The following is a 17,629-nucleotide window of genomic DNA, read 5'->3' as shown; positions in this document are numbered from 1 at the left end:
AAAATCCGATAGGAAAAAGCTTTATGTCTGCGCAATAAAAGCGAAAAAGTCATCGTCCTTCTCGGCTCGAATCGGCCGGCACCTGCCGACACCTCGATGGCTTTTTCGCTCTTATTGTGCGGACATAAAGCTTATTCATATCGGTTTTTGCCGAATGTGCGTCGATATATCTAGGGAGGCCCAAAGTCTAACATATCCCTCACCACGCTGTGATAAGAGAATCCAGCAGCATAACAAAGCTTCGTGTGGTCTTTGATGGGACTGCACAGTCGTCAAAATCTTCTCTGAACGACGAGTTACTTATCGAACCATCACTATTGCAATACTTACGAGATCTCATTGTTCGTTGGCGTACTCGCAAGATTTGTCGAGAGTCGCCTTCTTTTCGTGATCATCTGTAAAAGGTGTACGTGACAAAGTGTACGACATGACGTATTTTATAGTAATTAGTAACTTTTGCTTGTCATCTGACGATATCTTTATGTCCCGAATCCACTGTCATCGCTACTATTTACGCTATCTCCCGAAGGAGGTTGCGGCAATGCGTGAACTCCGGCGCATGTTCTAAACATTTTTTGTTTATGTTACTGATGGGTAAGGATTATTGAGGGTAAACGTATCATACGAAGATAATTTTTGGCTATGCTTTGTAAAATATGGTTTAATACTGTAAAGAAGAAAGAACAGTTAATGATATAGGTAGGTACTGCAATAAAATTGTGAACACATCACACACATCAGCACATCACTATCAAAAATATAAAATCGTGTAAGCAAAAATGTTTTACCAGCTCTAAAATATTTTACATCCCTCTCTAAAATATTTACTTAACTTAGCTTGAAGGATATTATTGGCGCATTATACCTATTATTATTATTGTTTCTTTTGCTCATTAAAGTGTAATATTATTAATATTGGTAGCTTATTATGCACTAAACTAAAACCAACAGCTAACCTATGGAAGTGTGCAGCTAATGAAGTAATCTTGAAATGCGTTTAACCATTATTTAGCCAAAACCCGGCAATCTATCTTACTAAAAGCAACTACCGAACTAAATAATTTTAGTAGTATGTATGTATGTTTATGTATTGTATTATTGTTGTAGAATTAAAATTTAAAGTTATTCTTTCTAGTTTAAATTTAGTTTTTTTGCACCTCCTAATCATATCATTTTTCATTTCTCCACTACCTAAAGGTGGTCTGGAAGAGATCGCTCTTTAGCGATAAGACCGCCTGTTGTTTACCTCTGTCTTCATGTATTATTTGTGTTTCCATGTACATTTATTTTGAGGTTGTGCAATAAAGAGGATTTGTATTGTATTGTATTGTATTGTACCGAACAACGATGTGCTCTACGTGCACTTAGACGTTGGCGAAACGATCAAACATTTTGTGAAGGCCATTTTTTTAAAGAAATCAACTGAACTGAGTTTGAGTCTTGTCTAAGATTATCCCATAACACTTAAGCCAATTCACAAAGGGTTCCCCCATATATGTCGACGTGGAATCGACAAAATCCGATAGGAAAAAGCTTTATGTCTGCGCAATAAAAGCGAAAAAGTCATCGTCCTTCTCGGCTCGAATCGGCCGGCACCTGCCGACACCTCGATGGCTTTTTCGCTCTTATTGTGCGGACATAAAGCTTATTCATATCGGCTTTTGCCGAATGTGCGTCGATATATCTAGGGAGGCCCAAAGTCTACCATATCCCTCACCACGCTGTGATAAGAGAATCCAGCAGCATAACAAAGCTTCGTGTGGTCTTTGATGGGACTGCACAGCCGTCAAAATCTTCTCTGAACGACGAGTTACTTATCGAACCATCACTATTGCAATACTTACGAGATCTCATTGTTCGTTGGCGTACTCGCAAGATTTGTCGAGAGTCGCCTTCTTTTCGTGATCATCTGTAAAAGGTGTACGTGACAAAGTGTACGACATGACGTCCACTTTATTTCTTTGTCTATCGCCAATTTTACCAAATAGGGTCATGACCAACCCTCCCAGTCTAGTTTCCATGACCGTATCAAGTGGCTGGAGGTGAATGACTTTGTCACCTACATTTCCTCTAATTATTTTTTTATCTGGATCGGAGCCAAATTTTAATGGACGCGCGCGCAGACAGCCGGCAAAGTGTTTCTCTCATGTTTTAGGTAGATTTTTGTGCTACCTATTAGGATTTAACTTTTTTTAAATGTATTTCTATCTTATATAATGTCATCCTATTAGGTTAGGTTAGTCGGTACTGACCCTGCATACGAGATTGGAGGATCGTCAAAACAAAAGTCTGATTCGTAGAATTTACTTATTCAAAATTCTTTCGATAAATTTGGAAATTTTCCGCATATGTAGATTTCACGCCATCAAACACCCGCAGATTATCAGGAATAGAAAATTTCTTGGACGATACACACATTTTATTTTCCACTACACTACAGTAAATGCGTCATACTCGTATAGATCGTTTCATTCACGAAGACGGGTGTTCTAGTTCTTAATGTTATATACTATAACCGTTAGATTTGACAAATCTTCGCGTCAGCGTCATCGTTAATGACATTATCTATATTCAGCGTATGAATTCGTCGTCTTCAATATATTGTTTCTCACCAGACTACTTACTATTAAACTGTGTCTCCCGCGGAATTCACGGACCAATACGATCTTCAAACCTTAAAAGGGGCCCACAGATTAAGTACCAGTTCGCCAGACAATATCAGCCTGTCAGTTGTTCGGAAATGTCAGGATACTGATAATATCGTCCGGCGAACTGGTAATCTGTGGGCCCCTTAAGAAAAGATACTCCTATCTCATCCGCTACACACTTGCAACCCCTCTGGTGTTGCAGGTGTCCATGGGTTGTTAATTGCTTACCAACAGGTGATGCGTCTGCTCGTTTGCCTCCGATATCATACAAAAATACACCTAGAGACCTACTTCTGTACTGAATGCACATTAATTATTTATCGCATGACTAATCCGATCGAAAACACGCTCTCAACTAATAATAACAAAGAATGTTTAGTAAATATTGGACGCAAGCAAGGAAACCACATTATGAACATCCTGTGGGTTCACGGAATTGCCGTCCAAAACATTTCAAAGCACGGGCTACAATGTGAACACCATGTAGATGAGTCAACAGGATTAAAAAGGATTATGGTTCGTTAATTTTTAATCTTTGGGGCAAGCAATGTCAAAATATTCCAAGAAAAGTAAATTCTGCTACTTTTCAATCAGGCGGGGTCATCTCAATTGGTTAAGTGGTTTAAGTGTGAAAAGGTAACAGACAGACAGCCAAGCAGACAGAATTCATGTCGCATATATTTATAATAATAATAAATAAGGATTCATATAATATATAAAAATCCGATTTAAAAATATCGATAAAACCAGCAATTAAACCAACAAATTCTAAATTACCTTCCATCGATCTTCACAAATAGAACAGTCAAAGACGTCAATTAAAAGTTAAAGTAAAACATTTCGATTACCGTATACATGTCAAGGTTCTCAATGACGTAGGTACACAGTTAACCTGATATGAGCCTTATTCCAAGGCAATAAAGTATATCGATGGTCAACGTGTTGTAACAGAAACACTTAACTGATATGGACACTGAGCCAACGCAATAAGGTTGCAAATTGCCAGGTAACATGTGGCCGATGGCGTAGAAATGGGTCGAAGAAATAGAGCTGCGGTACGGTCGAGTCCACAAACATATTACACGACCGTACTGTCAGTGTCTTCAGAGGCGTGTAAACATATTTTTGGAACGTTGGCTTGTATTGATGTTTGTGAACTCGATTGTAGGTACCTATCCTATAAAGACTATAAAGAGTAATGGTTTCGGAGGGTTTTACGTCGAGTTTATTGTGGATTTACGGCTTTACTGGGCCTATTGCCTGAAAATTGGCGGGTAAAAGGCTATTTGATTGCCGCATAATGTTCGGCCTTGCAAAATGGTTGAAATAGAATTCGATGCTTTGTTTTGGAAGAAACAACATAGTTCATTTCAGCCATCCAAGCCTAAGCTGGACAATATTATATACATTTTACGGTCTTGCGTAAAGAACTTTGAAGACGCTTTCAAAAGTAGTTCAAGATTAGACCATTCCCAATCCCGAGCTCACGTAGGCGGTTATTTTAGTGTGTGGGTAGGTACGACGCTAGTGTGATAACCGCCTTACAGCAGGAAAAGGTTTGCTTTTTAAATTCTCAGAATCAAAATCAGAATCAGAACTTTATTTTGCTTTATAAAGGGACATGCAACATTTATACTACCACTTACCAACATCTGTAAAGAACGCCGAGTGTCTATTGGGGCTGGAGGGTACGGACGCCGAGGCTGACGTGAGGAAAGCTCGCTTCACCTTCGTCCATTTCGAGGCCCGTGGAGGCCGGTGCTGCGGCGGCCTCGCGCCTAGTTCGAGTGAGCGCTGCTTGCGGAGAACGGGGTGGGATGGCTCGGATTCTGTGTAGTACAAAATTATAATGTTAGGTGTGGTAATAAGAATGTTATTGAGGGTGCTTCACTACCTCTCCCATAACACAAAAACCGTCTCTTCAACGGTATCACATCTAGTGAGATCTTGGATCCTCTGGTCTTCTTCTTGATGACTTCTTGGAATAGGTAAAGTCAATGTGGCTAATTCCGTCATAGGGACTATTCCGTCTACTAGCGTTTTTCTCGACAAACGAACAAAATTGATAATTTCGCCGACAAAGCAGCAATTGCTTTTAGTTTTAGCAATCAAAAGCAGATGGTTTTGTTTAGTACGATTGAAAAGCAAAGAAATATACGCTCGTGGACGAAATAGTCCCTATGACGGAATTAGCCAAATTGACCTTACTAACAACACAAACTTTTTGAAGAAGGTATCCATTGCTTAGAGTGTCAAGACTCTAAGAGATCCAAAATGGGATTGGAAATTCAAAAGCCTAACCTAACTCCTCAGATGAAGGTATAGTCAACGTCAGCGCTGGTGGGGCGTCACTGTCTCCTCCATCACTAAGAGACCTTCTTCTCAAAGGTACCACGTCTGGAGAACTCTTGGATCCTCTGGTCTTCTTCCTGACGGATTCCCGCCCAGTTTGGATGATATCTCGCATCTTGCCCCAGGGTCCTTTGTGGAGTTTGTTTGGGGATGGAGAGGTGGAACTATCATCCTGAGGATAGAACAAAAGCTTTACGTATGCTAGAGTGTATGTTATAAACTCAATTTTTATCAGGTTTTAGGTAGGTAGGTATAGGTAATTAATCTGTAATTTACGAGGTTTATTTTTTTTTAATGTATGCTCGGGTCCAATAGCACCACGCCGCTTTTAATATAGTTAATATTTTGTGTTTGTTTGTATTTGTATCTACTTTTTGTCACTAACTTAGATTTATAAGTTTTGTTTAGCCTTAAGTACTAACAATAATATGGATTTTTTATTCGAAATAAATATTGAATTGAATAGACCCACTTCCTTGGGTTGGTTCGGTTCGGTGGTTGGATGGGTTCCTTGGGATGCCATTGTCACCCACAATCCAATAGAATGGTACCTAACATCGAGCTGATCTCATGATGGACACAGGAGGTGGCCATAACAACTCTGTGATAAAACAACGCAACCTAATTGTCTTTTGGTTTGTTAGAATGATTTCAATGAGAATAGCGAGCAGTTGCCTATTGAAAGAAAAGTACAGTCGGCGACAAAAGCTTGTATCAAAAATGAAAAGATAATAACCTGCGGAGGAGCATGTAGAAAGGTGTTGTCATTTTCGTCACAGCGCAGGATGTTCTTTCGGCACAGGCCTGCAATAATCAGAATAACTTAAATAACAATAGAATCTTAAGTAGAGTTACAGAGCCAATTCAGGAACACACAATTAGATATGGTATAAAAAACATACACTTATGCAGGACTTAGAACAATATTGTTAATTTACTTAACTTAATATTACCTATTTCGTACTTTTAAAATGATGGGCTGATGGCATTGTAAACTGTTTCGTGAAGACGGTCGTTTTGTAAAGATTACTTGTTATTTTTATAACTCTTACGTTGCACATTGATACGAGGGGCGTTCAATAAAAAGTGAGAATGAGTATATTATATACAACTTTTATTAAATATTATTTTATTTTTCGACATAGTCACCTTTTAGCATAATACACTTAGTATATCTTTTTTCTAAACTTAAAATTCCATTTCTAAAAAAGGTTTCATCTTGAGTACTTAAAAAATCCTGTACTGGAGCGACTACCGCGTCGTCGTCTTCAAATTTCTTGCCTCTCAGGTATTCCTTCAATCTCGGAAATAGGTAGAAATCACTAGGGGCGAGGTCTGGTGAATACGGAGGATGCTTAAGGATATCGAACCCAGCATCACGTATTGCAGCCATTGCAACGGCGGACTTGTGTGCCGGTGCATTATCCTGATGGAACAACACAATTTTCGAGAGTTTACCTCGCCGTTTTTCACGGATCTCATTGCGCAATGTTGCTATTTGTTTGGCATATAAAGTGCCCGTAATAGTGGCTCCATGCTCGAGATACTCAATCATTACGACCCCTTTACCATCCCAAAAAACAGAGCCCATGACCTTACCGGCAGATGGGCCCACCTTGAATTTCTTCGGAGTTGGAGATGATGGCCTTTTCCATGTCATAGACTGCGGTTTCGTTTCAGGGTCGTAATGATGGAGCCATGTTTCGTCCATTGTTATAAATCGCGCCAAAAAAAGTTCCCTGTCTTGCTGTATCAGGTCCAAACCTTCTTGACAAATCTCGACTCTAGTTTGTTTTTGCGTGTCAGTAAGCATTCTGGGTACCCAACGCGCTGATACGAGCTCGTACCTTTTTCATACCCAAGCGTTCATGTAAAATATTATGCACGCTCCCCGTTGAAATCTTTACATTTTCAGCAATAAAACGAACCGTGACACGACGATCCGCCAAAACTAAGTTTTCGACTTTTTTCACAATTTCTTCAGTTACTGCTGTAGTAGGGCGTCCGGAGCGGGGTCATCCATGGTCGATGTTCTTCCACGTCTAAATTCGGCGCACCAACGTGCGACTGTCGAATACGGAGGAGCATTAGACCTTAAAGTGTCCCGTAAATCTAAATCGACTTGGTCCGTAGAAAAATTTTTCAAACACAAGTATTTGATAACGGCGCGCAGTTCAATTTTCTCCATTTTCGCTAACGTACTCAATAGCATCGCAAAGAAATCGCCGTATTTTTTTTTAAACAAAAAACAGTTAGTTTTTTTTTTCATGGCGATCAGCTAGGTAGATTAGCTTTACCGGCCAGTATTTACTTTCCTAATATTTAAAGAGCTTGGAGGATATAATCAAACGGAGACGCCATGTCTGTAATTTTCTGTACAAAACAGTCTGCCGATTTTTGCGGGGGAGGGGAACGTCAAATGTATGCGTAACGTAAAAATAGCGATGTCAGATAAACGTCAGTCCATACATTGTGTATGACCGTTGGCCGCCTATTTTCGACAGAGGGGAAAGCCTGTAATGGCTACTCCGTTTAGTTGTATCCTCCAAGTTAAAGAGTTTACATCTCATTCTCATTATATATTGAACGCCCCTCGTATTATTGATTCCCGACAGAGATGTACAAAATGGTTTTAAAAAAGCATTTAAATACAAAATGCAAAATACTTTTCAGATTTACTATTTCAAATGCAAAATACCAAATAGTTTTGCGTTTTGTATTTCAAATGCTAAATGCAAAATAGGTATTTTCAAAATGCTTTTTCAAAATAAAATACCTTTTGACCAAATCTCAGATATTTTTGTTTATTTTAGGTATTTATCATGAGAATAGCCATAGAATAGATAATGTTTGTCATTTTCGTTTCACATTGACACTAGTCAGACATAATAGCCGGTTTAGACTCTCGTGGCTCGCAAGCTCGTCGAGCTAATATAATTTAAACACTAACGGCACGGCATAAGGTTTATAACCGAATGACAAGCCGAATGCGAGTGTGTCGAGGCGAGCCACGAGATGACGAGACGCGCCGGGAGCCGAGCCGCGAGTCTAAACGGCTACATAGAGAAATAAGTAAGACAAGAGTGCTCACTCCATACATCAGTTCAGACTATTAATTTCAGTGTCTACATCTAGCATCGAGTAGCGGAACTATCAGTACTGCTACTTGACAATAGATGTCGCACCGACCGGAAAGTCTTATCTCAACAGCATAAGACTTTCCGGTCGGTGCTACATCTATTGTCAAGTAGCAGTACTGATAGTTCCGCTACTCGATACTAGATGCTAATAGTCTTTTTGGTACTAAAACTGATGTATGGAGTGAGCACTCTATGTATTTTTTTTTCTACGGCTATAAGGCGCGCACTCTGACCAAAGAAAAAAACCGGCCAAGTGCGAGTCGGACTCGCGCACGGAGGGTTCCGCACCATCAACAAAAAACAGAGCAAAACAAGCAAAAAAACGGTCACCCATCCAAGTACTGACCCCGCCCGACGTTGCTTAACTTCGGTCAAAAATCACGTTTGTTGTATGGGAGCCCCACTTAAATCTTTATTTTATTCTGTTTTTTGTATTTATTGTTATAGCGGCAACAGAAATACATCATCTGTGAAAATTTCAACTGTCTAGCTATCACGGTTCGTGAGATACAGCCTGGTGACAGACGGACGGACGGACGGACGGACGGACGGACAGCGGAGTCTTAATAATAGGGTCCCGTTTTTACCATTTGGGTACGGAACCCTAAAAAAGGACGCGCATGGCTAGCAGACGCCTCTATCGGTCAAATTCGGCAATACAAGCGTTATTCGTTCATTTCATTTTGTTTGACTGGTAATGTTGGCTAAACTTAATCACAAAGTATTTTGCATTTTGAAATGAATATTAAAAATGCAAAATACATCTCGAAAAGTATTTCAAATAAAATACAAAATGGTTTTTACTAAAAGGCATTTAAATGCAAAATACAAAATAGGTATTTTGCATTTTGTATTTGCATTTTAAATAGAAGTATTCCAAATAAATCGCATCTCTGATTCCCGATCCCTTCGCAAGATTTGCGTCAATCATCCTGTGTTTATGTTTGGCTATTCGTGGAGACGTGAGTGCGCTGAAGCGTCCATCAGCCATCTATGCCATGTTACATAACAACCGTAAGTGACATTGGGAAGTCAGGTTGTTTTAAACATGTTATTAAAATTGTTCACCACACCAGCCCGTATAGGATTTCTTTATTCTACAAAAACTCATGAGAAAATTGCATTTTATCCACAAGATGGGTAAAGCTGTTAGCATTTTCCTAGCGCTGGTGTGTTAAAAAAAACAACAGGTTGCACTCAGGGAGTGCCGGCAGAAGTGAAAACTCAATCACTATTGCAAAATGTCTGCAGCACTATGTATAATTGAGGTTAACGCCATCTAGCGTTATTACGTCGCATTACTTGAAACCCCTAAGTACTCGAGTTATATTAATATCAGTTAGATCGAAACTCACTAGATGGCATTTAAATCAATAAGTAAAGAAAAACTCAATGACATTGAAGTAACATTTTTTCGATGGTCACGTGACCGTCTTACGTCTTACGGTCACGTGACACCTGTTAAGATTTTAACATTTTTTCCCCATGACAAAAAGTGCACAGCGCCGCTAAAGAAGTTTTCACTTCAAAAATTGTGTTTCGCTCGGTAGCAAAGAAACTTGGTTTAACCCTAGTGCCTGGAAACGCTAAAGATTCCACTTTTCAAACCATTCGCTACTACAAGAGGAGTTAAAACAACAACTTCGCGCCCCCTTTTAAAATAAATAACTACTTTAGGTAAATATTCTTCTTAAGTTGTTACGGCATTTTTCCGCAGCTCACCTGAAGAAGGAAGCCTGGCCTTTTGCGAAAGCGACTGCACTGCCATCTCATCTGACCTTCCAACCCGAGTACTTAATTCCAAAATATATACTTAGGTCAGATAAAACTTAGAAAATGTATACCTATGTCCTACTTTCTTGCCCGTATTTCTGGTAGATCAATCGTCAGTAAACAAATTGATAATTTGCAGTGATCCAGCGTACGTACTGCTAACGTTTACGATTGCTGAATTGTAAACCGTGACTTCAATAAAAGTTGAAAGCAACATGTGAATCCAAAATGTATATATATATTAGGTAGCCGAGTTTTTCGGGGACAAAAACGTACCCCTTAACATTTCCTGGACGGTCATTTCTTAATTCAACAATATCCCATCATACAAATAGCCCATTTAAAATTCCTTATTTCAAAACCTTTCGGGAGCCACCAGCCACTTAACTCGCCACAATACGCGTTAGGCATATAAAGGTTAGTAAGGGTTCCTAAAAATCCTAATATTCGTCAAGTTGTCCTTCTGACAAAGGATCAAAAATCCTGACGTGTCCAGAAAATCTCGCGACGGTAGGTACAGTCACCTCTTTCTTATTGAATTTGTAGAGCCATAAGAGCGTGTGACATATTTTAGCGGCCTTCGAAGAGTAACAATATTATTGCAGGTGACTGTACGTACACACATCGACTACGTAACATACACCCTTTTGTAAAACGTCTGTCCAACGGATGTTAGATCTAATAAGAATGCGGTTTATTTCAGGATGGCTATAACGCTGTGTGATTAGTATAGCGGCGCTTGGATTGCTAAAAATAACGTACTTATAGGATAAATTTTATGACGGTATTATGAGATCGGATTTTGTTGATATTTTGGCGCCACGTGAGCTTGCGAACGATTTAGTTATTATTTATTTATTGTGAATAGTGTGAAAAATATAATGAAAACATTTAGAACATTTGGATCAGACATTCAGAGACAAAAATAATAGACTGTTAAAAGTGCAGACTGATTTAAGTTTACATGGTGATTATCTGTCTTTGTAATCGAATTGTCTCTCATATTAATCCGCTGACTCATATCCGGTTAAAATAAACTATACGTATAAATACAATATCTATTCATATTACACGGATATTCTCGTAAAATTTTAGAGGTTGCTTGTAAACACATCGTCGGTGCAATGTTCTCAGAACGCATCACGCCGCGAATATAATAAACAGGATAAACTTACATACATTCCAATCTTTAGATAACTTTGACTAATATTTTATCTACGCAAAAACTAAATTACTTTTGGGAAACTGGGTAAAATTGTTGCACGTGACGTTTGTAATGTACCGTGTTCACACTATTGTCTGACAATTTGTAAAACTTATTGATGACTGAAACTGTGTGGCTACTGGCTACCACCTTTGGCACTGACATACACGCTAGCATGAACGTAACTTACTTTATAAGCATCGCTCGTGCTGACATATTAGTGCGAGCGAGATGTATAGAAAGTAAATTATGTAGACGTTGGCGTATATGTCAGTATTGGCACTGTAATGTAAGTGACTCATGGTACGGGTACTGATGTGTGTAGAGTGAGCGCTCTGCTTACTTATTTCTCTATGCTAATACGAGTAATACGGTCGTAACGGGCTCCTACCCAAGGCTCCTTCTCACCTGGTTCCCGTAACTCTTCGCAGCTAGAATTAGGCGTGAGTGAGAGCGCGCTGCCAGGAGTAAGGCTTGCTGAGTCCCGCTCAGGGTGCGTTAGACTTGGAGGGGATGAGCCCAGGCCTGGCGGAGAGGAGCCAGCGAGGGCCACCGCCCCCACCATCGCGCCGCACGCCACCGCGCTGCCGGTTGTCTGCGGCCATTGGGCCTTCTCCCATCTGTAAGGAAAGATAAGATTAAGATGCTATATTAAGAAACCTTGTAAATAAAAAATAAATAAATCATTTATTCAGATGAATTAAACCCTAATATACAAATTATTTTCTTCTGCCAAACTGCAAGACAGTTTGTTAGCTAAGCATACGCTAATAATATGACAGTGTTATAGCCCGTCCGCTTTTTTAAGATCAAGTACGCCATAGTAATACTAATACTATGGTGAACTTGATCTTAGACTGACTGTACTAACTAGTCAAATCAGGCGGCCTAGCCAAGGTGACAATCGCTATAGCTTCGCCATCGAATCGCTTTGTGTCTCTCTATCTCTCTTCCATATTAGTGTGACAGTGACAGTTGCGTTTCGATCGCTACGGAGCGTAAGCGATTGGCACGTTGGCTACGCGGCCAGTTACTCTTTATGAAACGATTTATTGCTATGAAATTAGGATGAAAACGCATTCTGTGACATCACAATAATCACAATGAAACTCTTTTTAATGAGTTTTTGTTGCTTTCAAAATATAGTCGGTCAAACCAATTTGTCAGTCAGTAAGAAAGAACCATGAAAACTATTACTCATCCCTTTCTTTTGGGTACTAGTACTAGTGTAAGACAAAGATAGTATGATTTTCTCTGTCTATGTTTGAAATGAGACAGTCCTTTGACAAACTATAAATGAAAGCACAAAAATTATTTTATCTATAAGTATAAGAACAGGAAACAACCTTGGCAGTCACGTGACGACAGGCGGGCTATCCTAGACGTAACTCTCTTTGCATGGAAACTTAGCATGGTCCGACTCTGTTTACCGACTATAAAAGCCTTTGAGTTGCACACACGCGATATTGACTCAATCAGTACTCGTAAAATTAATAACAATTTAATAACCACTATTAGGTACCTAGTGTAAATTTCATTCGATAGCGTGACGAGCGTTCGCGTTTGCGTTGTCTATTTTTGTATGAAATTTTGAACAGCGTGGCAAGCGGGACGTTTTGTTACCTCAAAACAGTACTCAAAATCCCATACAAAATGACACCTAAAGGGGCCCACTGATTACCAGTCCGCCGGACGCATCGAGCGCGAAAATTCTAGGTCTGTGGCCGGACGGTATCGGCCTGTCAGTTGTTCGGAACTGTCGACTTTTTGTTCTAACTGACAGGCCGATACCGTCCGGCGGACTGGTAATCAGTGGGCTCCTTAACGCGAACTCGTCACGCTATAGAATGAAATTTACACTAGGGGTATAGTACTAAATTTTAAACCTCAAAGTCGTTTTTTGGCTGACAAAAATAGATCCCTGGGAATCAAGGGGTTAAGTCACGGTATTACCGACATTGTAGTGGTACCATAAAGCTCAAAATAGCCGCGGCGCACGGCAATAATCAGCCGAGTGGATTTGTTTGAAATTAGAATGCCACGGTATTTCATACAATGTAACATACTTATATTCTGTTCAATAGTACAGATATAGCACTCGATATTTGTATAAAATTAGATCTTACAGTGTTCTTATAACCGTTCGGCATATTAAATAAACTGATACCTAGTTTTTAAAACGATTGAACGGCTGGTCAGGCCTATTAGTAGTAGTGGTAGTGACCCTGACCCTGCCTGTGAAGCCGCGATCCTGGGCATCGAATCCCGGTAAGGGCATTTACTTATTTGTGTGATGAGCACAGATATTTGTTCCTGAGTCTTGGGTGTTTATTATGTATTTATGTATTTGTATATTATATATATCGTTGTCTGAGTACCCACAATATAAGCCTTCTTGAGCTTACTGCAATCTGTGTAAGAATGTCTAAGAAATATTTATTTACCTATTGAAGTCATCGTGATATTCGTGATCCCACAGCGCCAAAAACGCTATATAGCATACTGGTATGGCATATGTGTACACTGGCAGTTTTATTGCCTTGTAAATTTGCCTACGCAGACTAGGTACAGTCACCTGCAATAATATGTTATCGATATGTTACACAATGAAAGCCGCAAAAAAAAATATCTGACACGATCTTATTTGTAGAGCCATAAAAGCGTGTCACATATTTTTGCGGGCTTCGAAAAGTAACATATTATTGCAGGTGACTGTACATATTTAAAGCTTCGTAATTATCTTTCTCCTCTTGACCAATAATTATTATTATTTCAATAATTATTTTAGTACGGCCATGGACTTAATTTGATCCATCTAAGGTTCAAGTTAATTTGGTTGTCAATACTATGAAATACTATGAAATTCTATGAAATAACCTATGTAAAGTAAACCCTAAATGGCTCAAACTAACCTATTGTAGTATAAATAACATTAATAACCTAACCTAATAGGTATTTAAGCCATATTTTAGCGTTTTTAAAAACGGTCGTCTCGTCTCGTAATTTGGATTAATCTGGGGGACGATACATTATGTCATGTCATTTTCAATTACTTACCTACTCCCCTTACGAAATTAGCCTGTTTTAAAAATCGTCGTTGAGAATGTATTTTCGATATAATTTGCTACATTGTAGCAATGTAGCAAATATCGAAAAGACATTCTTCTTTAGAACCATAACAAGAAAGCATTTTTTTACTTACTAAGTAATTTCTTAACAAAAAAATAATTAGAGTTTGAGCACGACAAGTATGCACGCAGTGCAAGTGTTATTCATACGTCGTAATTTCAATAGTTCTACCTCTTTGGTTTTAAGAGTTCCTAATTTCAGCAAATTAAATTGTTAAATTATAGACAATAACTATTATGAGGCGATCATCGCTCAGCAACGATGTACTTTTTTCCTAAATAAAGATATAAAAAAAAACAACGAGTTGCACTCAGAGAGTGCCGGCAGAAGTGAAAACTCAATGACTAGTCCAAAATGCACTATGTATAATTGAGGTTAACGCCATCTAGCGTTAGCGTTAATTACTTGAAACCCCTAAGCACATCACTGTTAGTACTCTAGTTATATTAATACCAGTTAGAGCGAAACTCACTAATAAAGAAAAACTCAATGACATTACATGTAACAGTTTTTCTATCAGTACGGCTACCATCAGTTTGGCACTGAGATAAACGCCGTCGAGAACGTAATTTACTTTCTATACATCTCGCTCGTACTCACATATTAGTGCAAACGAGATGTATAGAAAGTAAATTACGTTCTCGATAACGTAAATGTCAGTTTTGACACTGTCAGTGACTCATGGTACGGGCTCAGGTCACGTGATCGTCTTACGCTGTCTCGAGTTTAACATTTTTTCCCCACCTCAAAAAGTGCACAGCGCCGCTAAAGAAGTCTTCACTTCAAAAATTGTTACAGCTAAACACAGACAAAAAAATCATGTTAGGAATTAATGCGTCTGGTGTAAATTAAGAATAGGAAAAAATGCGAATAGAAATTATGCTACAGGTAAATTATGATTTTGGGAAAATTACCTAACCAGTCACAGCGCCTGCCGCCTACAAATAATTTAATGACTTAAATTCATTCATCAAAAATAAACGTCTATGTTGGCATGTCAGCAAGTGACATGACCGCAACAAAAACATTTCAGAAATTTATGTGGCGCTCTGTTTATATAGCAACACGAATGCTATTTTTAGGTCTTGTAGTAAGTAGTTGAACAAATTTTGGTCAATTTGCGAACTTCGGTGTTCGCGGTAGAACCTCATTCCGTCAGCCATGGAATATGTTAGTTTAGTTAAAGAAAACACTTACCTAAAAGCGGCCTTCACTTTAGTCCACTTTGAAACTTTAGACTTCTCCACTTCTTTGCAAAAAATGCCCTCCGATCGTCTTCTTAGCGGCGTACCCGGCGTCGCGTCACTTTCATCCCCTCCCGCCGACCTGGCCCTCTGTCTTCTGAGTAACGAGCCCCCAAACCTTCCATGACTCTTCCACTTTGACCCTGACCTCTTCATACTCCTTCCTCCAGCCATTATACTGTCAAACAACACCTGACCATACTCGCTTTCTAATTCAGCGTCAAACGCTTCATTTATCATCTGCATTTCCTTAGCTTCAGATTTTAACAGCACGTTTTCTTGTTCTATCTTCTTATACATTTCATGCAGACGCTTCAAATGGTTCACGTCACGCAACTTTTTTAAAAGACGGGCGTTATGCTCTTTCAAAGTTACGAATTGATCCAACAGCTGTACTAACTTCTCTAGCTGTTCTAACGCTTCGACAGTATCTTTGGTCTTCACAGCGAGATCTTTACCCCGTTTAGAAGCTATGTCGTCACGATCTTTGAGTCTTTGGAGCATGCTTTCGCATAGCATTTCTGGGTCGAGGACTTCTCCTTCAGGGAGTGACCAGGAGTATTCTAAGCTAGGTCCGGCAGTGTAAGGCGAGGATCCCTCGTCAGATGGCGTCTGTGGTTTTACTGAGAGCGAGGCCGGAGGCTCGCCTCTCCGCCGCTTATGCAGAGAAGTCCCGCTGGGAGGAAGCTCGGCCAACTCTTTTTCTTTCTCATGGCCGTCAGTGACGTCACTGCTTTCTTTCAATGACATCATGCTGCAGCTGCGTCTGGCCTATTTATAAATGAAAATAAACGCACGTGCGGAGTTCGGCGGGGCGAGACAGAATGTTACGGAATGCATTTCGTGATTTGCTACTAGTGATACATTGCTTTCTAAATATTGTCTAAACTGCACTATTAATATTTTTATATGAGGCTGAGCGGATCAGCTTTATAACTAAATATTTAACTCACACACTTAATATTTTATGTCGTTTCACTTTTAATACTTTTGGTTTAGTTGAAGTCCAACTTTCGTTGTAGAACTTATCGATTATTTATAACACTTGCATATCCTAAGTATATCGTTTTCACTTCAGCTTAGTATTAGGTTTAATTTACATCTCCCTATTGTTTTAATCCCACTTAAGTAATAGCTACATATTTTACTATAAAATACTATCGATAAATTCGTTCCGCCCAAGCCTGCGCGCGCGCTGTTAGGCGGGCGGCCGCGCACTGCCGACTGCCGAGCTTTCACGACCGCTTCCGAAAATCTCCGATTTACTATTTTTAACCTTACCAGACTTTCACTCCCTCATGTTAAACCATTATCAACCCACTAACAATGTCATTAAGGTTGTGTTAAACTGTATTTGATTTTCTTGTACTTGTAAATGTAATACCACATTTTTCTGTTAGGTTTTTGAAATGTGAACCTTTTTGGGAATGAGTTAGGGTTGTATAGAAGATGTTTCGATTTTCGTGTTCAGTGTGCTTTCTTTTGCTAAGACATTACTTTCGTACACGGAACACATTAACCCATATTTGTTAAACATGGAGTAAATAAAAGTTTTATGTTTCAGTCTTGAATCTTTTAATCGAGTCACTTCACTGATTCTTAGAAATAATTAAAATTTATTATAGCTTTTTGAGACTTTGTGATCAAGAGATTTAAAATAGTTTTCTCATTTTGTTCTTGTTTCGAAAACAAAACCCAGTTATTACCCAGACGGTTTAAAAGTAATAAAAATATCATGATAAGTAATTTGCAAGACACCTTTATTTAGGTATTCAACTATAACGTTAAAGGAAAATTACTGTTACAATTATCTCATGGTGAACGCGTAACACAAAACCAATGTACAATTTGAAAAACACACTGAGATTGAAGACACCTTCATACACGTATATTTTAAAGAGATAGAGATATCGTTCAGTGGTATTGTGTGGTTCATACGGGCCCACTCGCTCTAATAGCCATGTACATACAAAATTCCTTATCCCTTGCGTCTTCCCACTCACCACGCCCTTCTATCGTTTCATTTATTTCTGTATTTCCGACTTTCAGCTTAAAATACTCCGGGAAAAGTCCTTCCCTGACTGTCGGCAAAAAATCTGAAATGTCCAAGAATATCCTATCCAGAGAACATTCCGTTCC

At 39.1% G+C, this 17,629-nt stretch overlaps 1 protein-coding gene across 2 annotated transcripts in view; it reads right to left on the bottom strand.

Annotated features, from left to right (window-relative positions):
• Window positions 1-16,770, bottom strand: part of LOC134661544 (uncharacterized) — a 63,766-nt gene extending 46,996 nt beyond the window's left edge. For both annotated transcript variants that reach the window (XM_063517679.1, XM_063517685.1), the window contains exons 1-5: window positions 15,444-16,770; window positions 11,526-11,737; window positions 5,737-5,804; window positions 4,950-5,172; window positions 4,295-4,477 (exon numbers count right to left, since the gene is read on the bottom strand). In XM_063517679.1, coding sequence (XP_063373749.1) covers window positions 4,295-4,477; window positions 4,950-5,172; window positions 5,737-5,804; window positions 11,526-11,737; window positions 15,444-16,243 — 1,486 coding nt within the window. In that variant the 5' untranslated portion in view covers window positions 16,244-16,770. The remainder of the gene's footprint in view (window positions 1-4,294; window positions 4,478-4,949; window positions 5,173-5,736; window positions 5,805-11,525; window positions 11,738-15,443) is intronic.
• Window positions 16,771-17,629: the final 859 nt, after the last annotated feature.

The sequence above is a fragment of the Cydia amplana genome, chromosome 2, assembly GCF_948474715.1.
Source record: "Cydia amplana chromosome 2, ilCydAmpl1.1, whole genome shotgun sequence".
Classification (NCBI taxonomy): domain Eukaryota; kingdom Metazoa; phylum Arthropoda; class Insecta; order Lepidoptera; family Tortricidae; genus Cydia; species Cydia amplana.
This window is presented reverse-complemented; position numbering and strand designations above follow the sequence as displayed.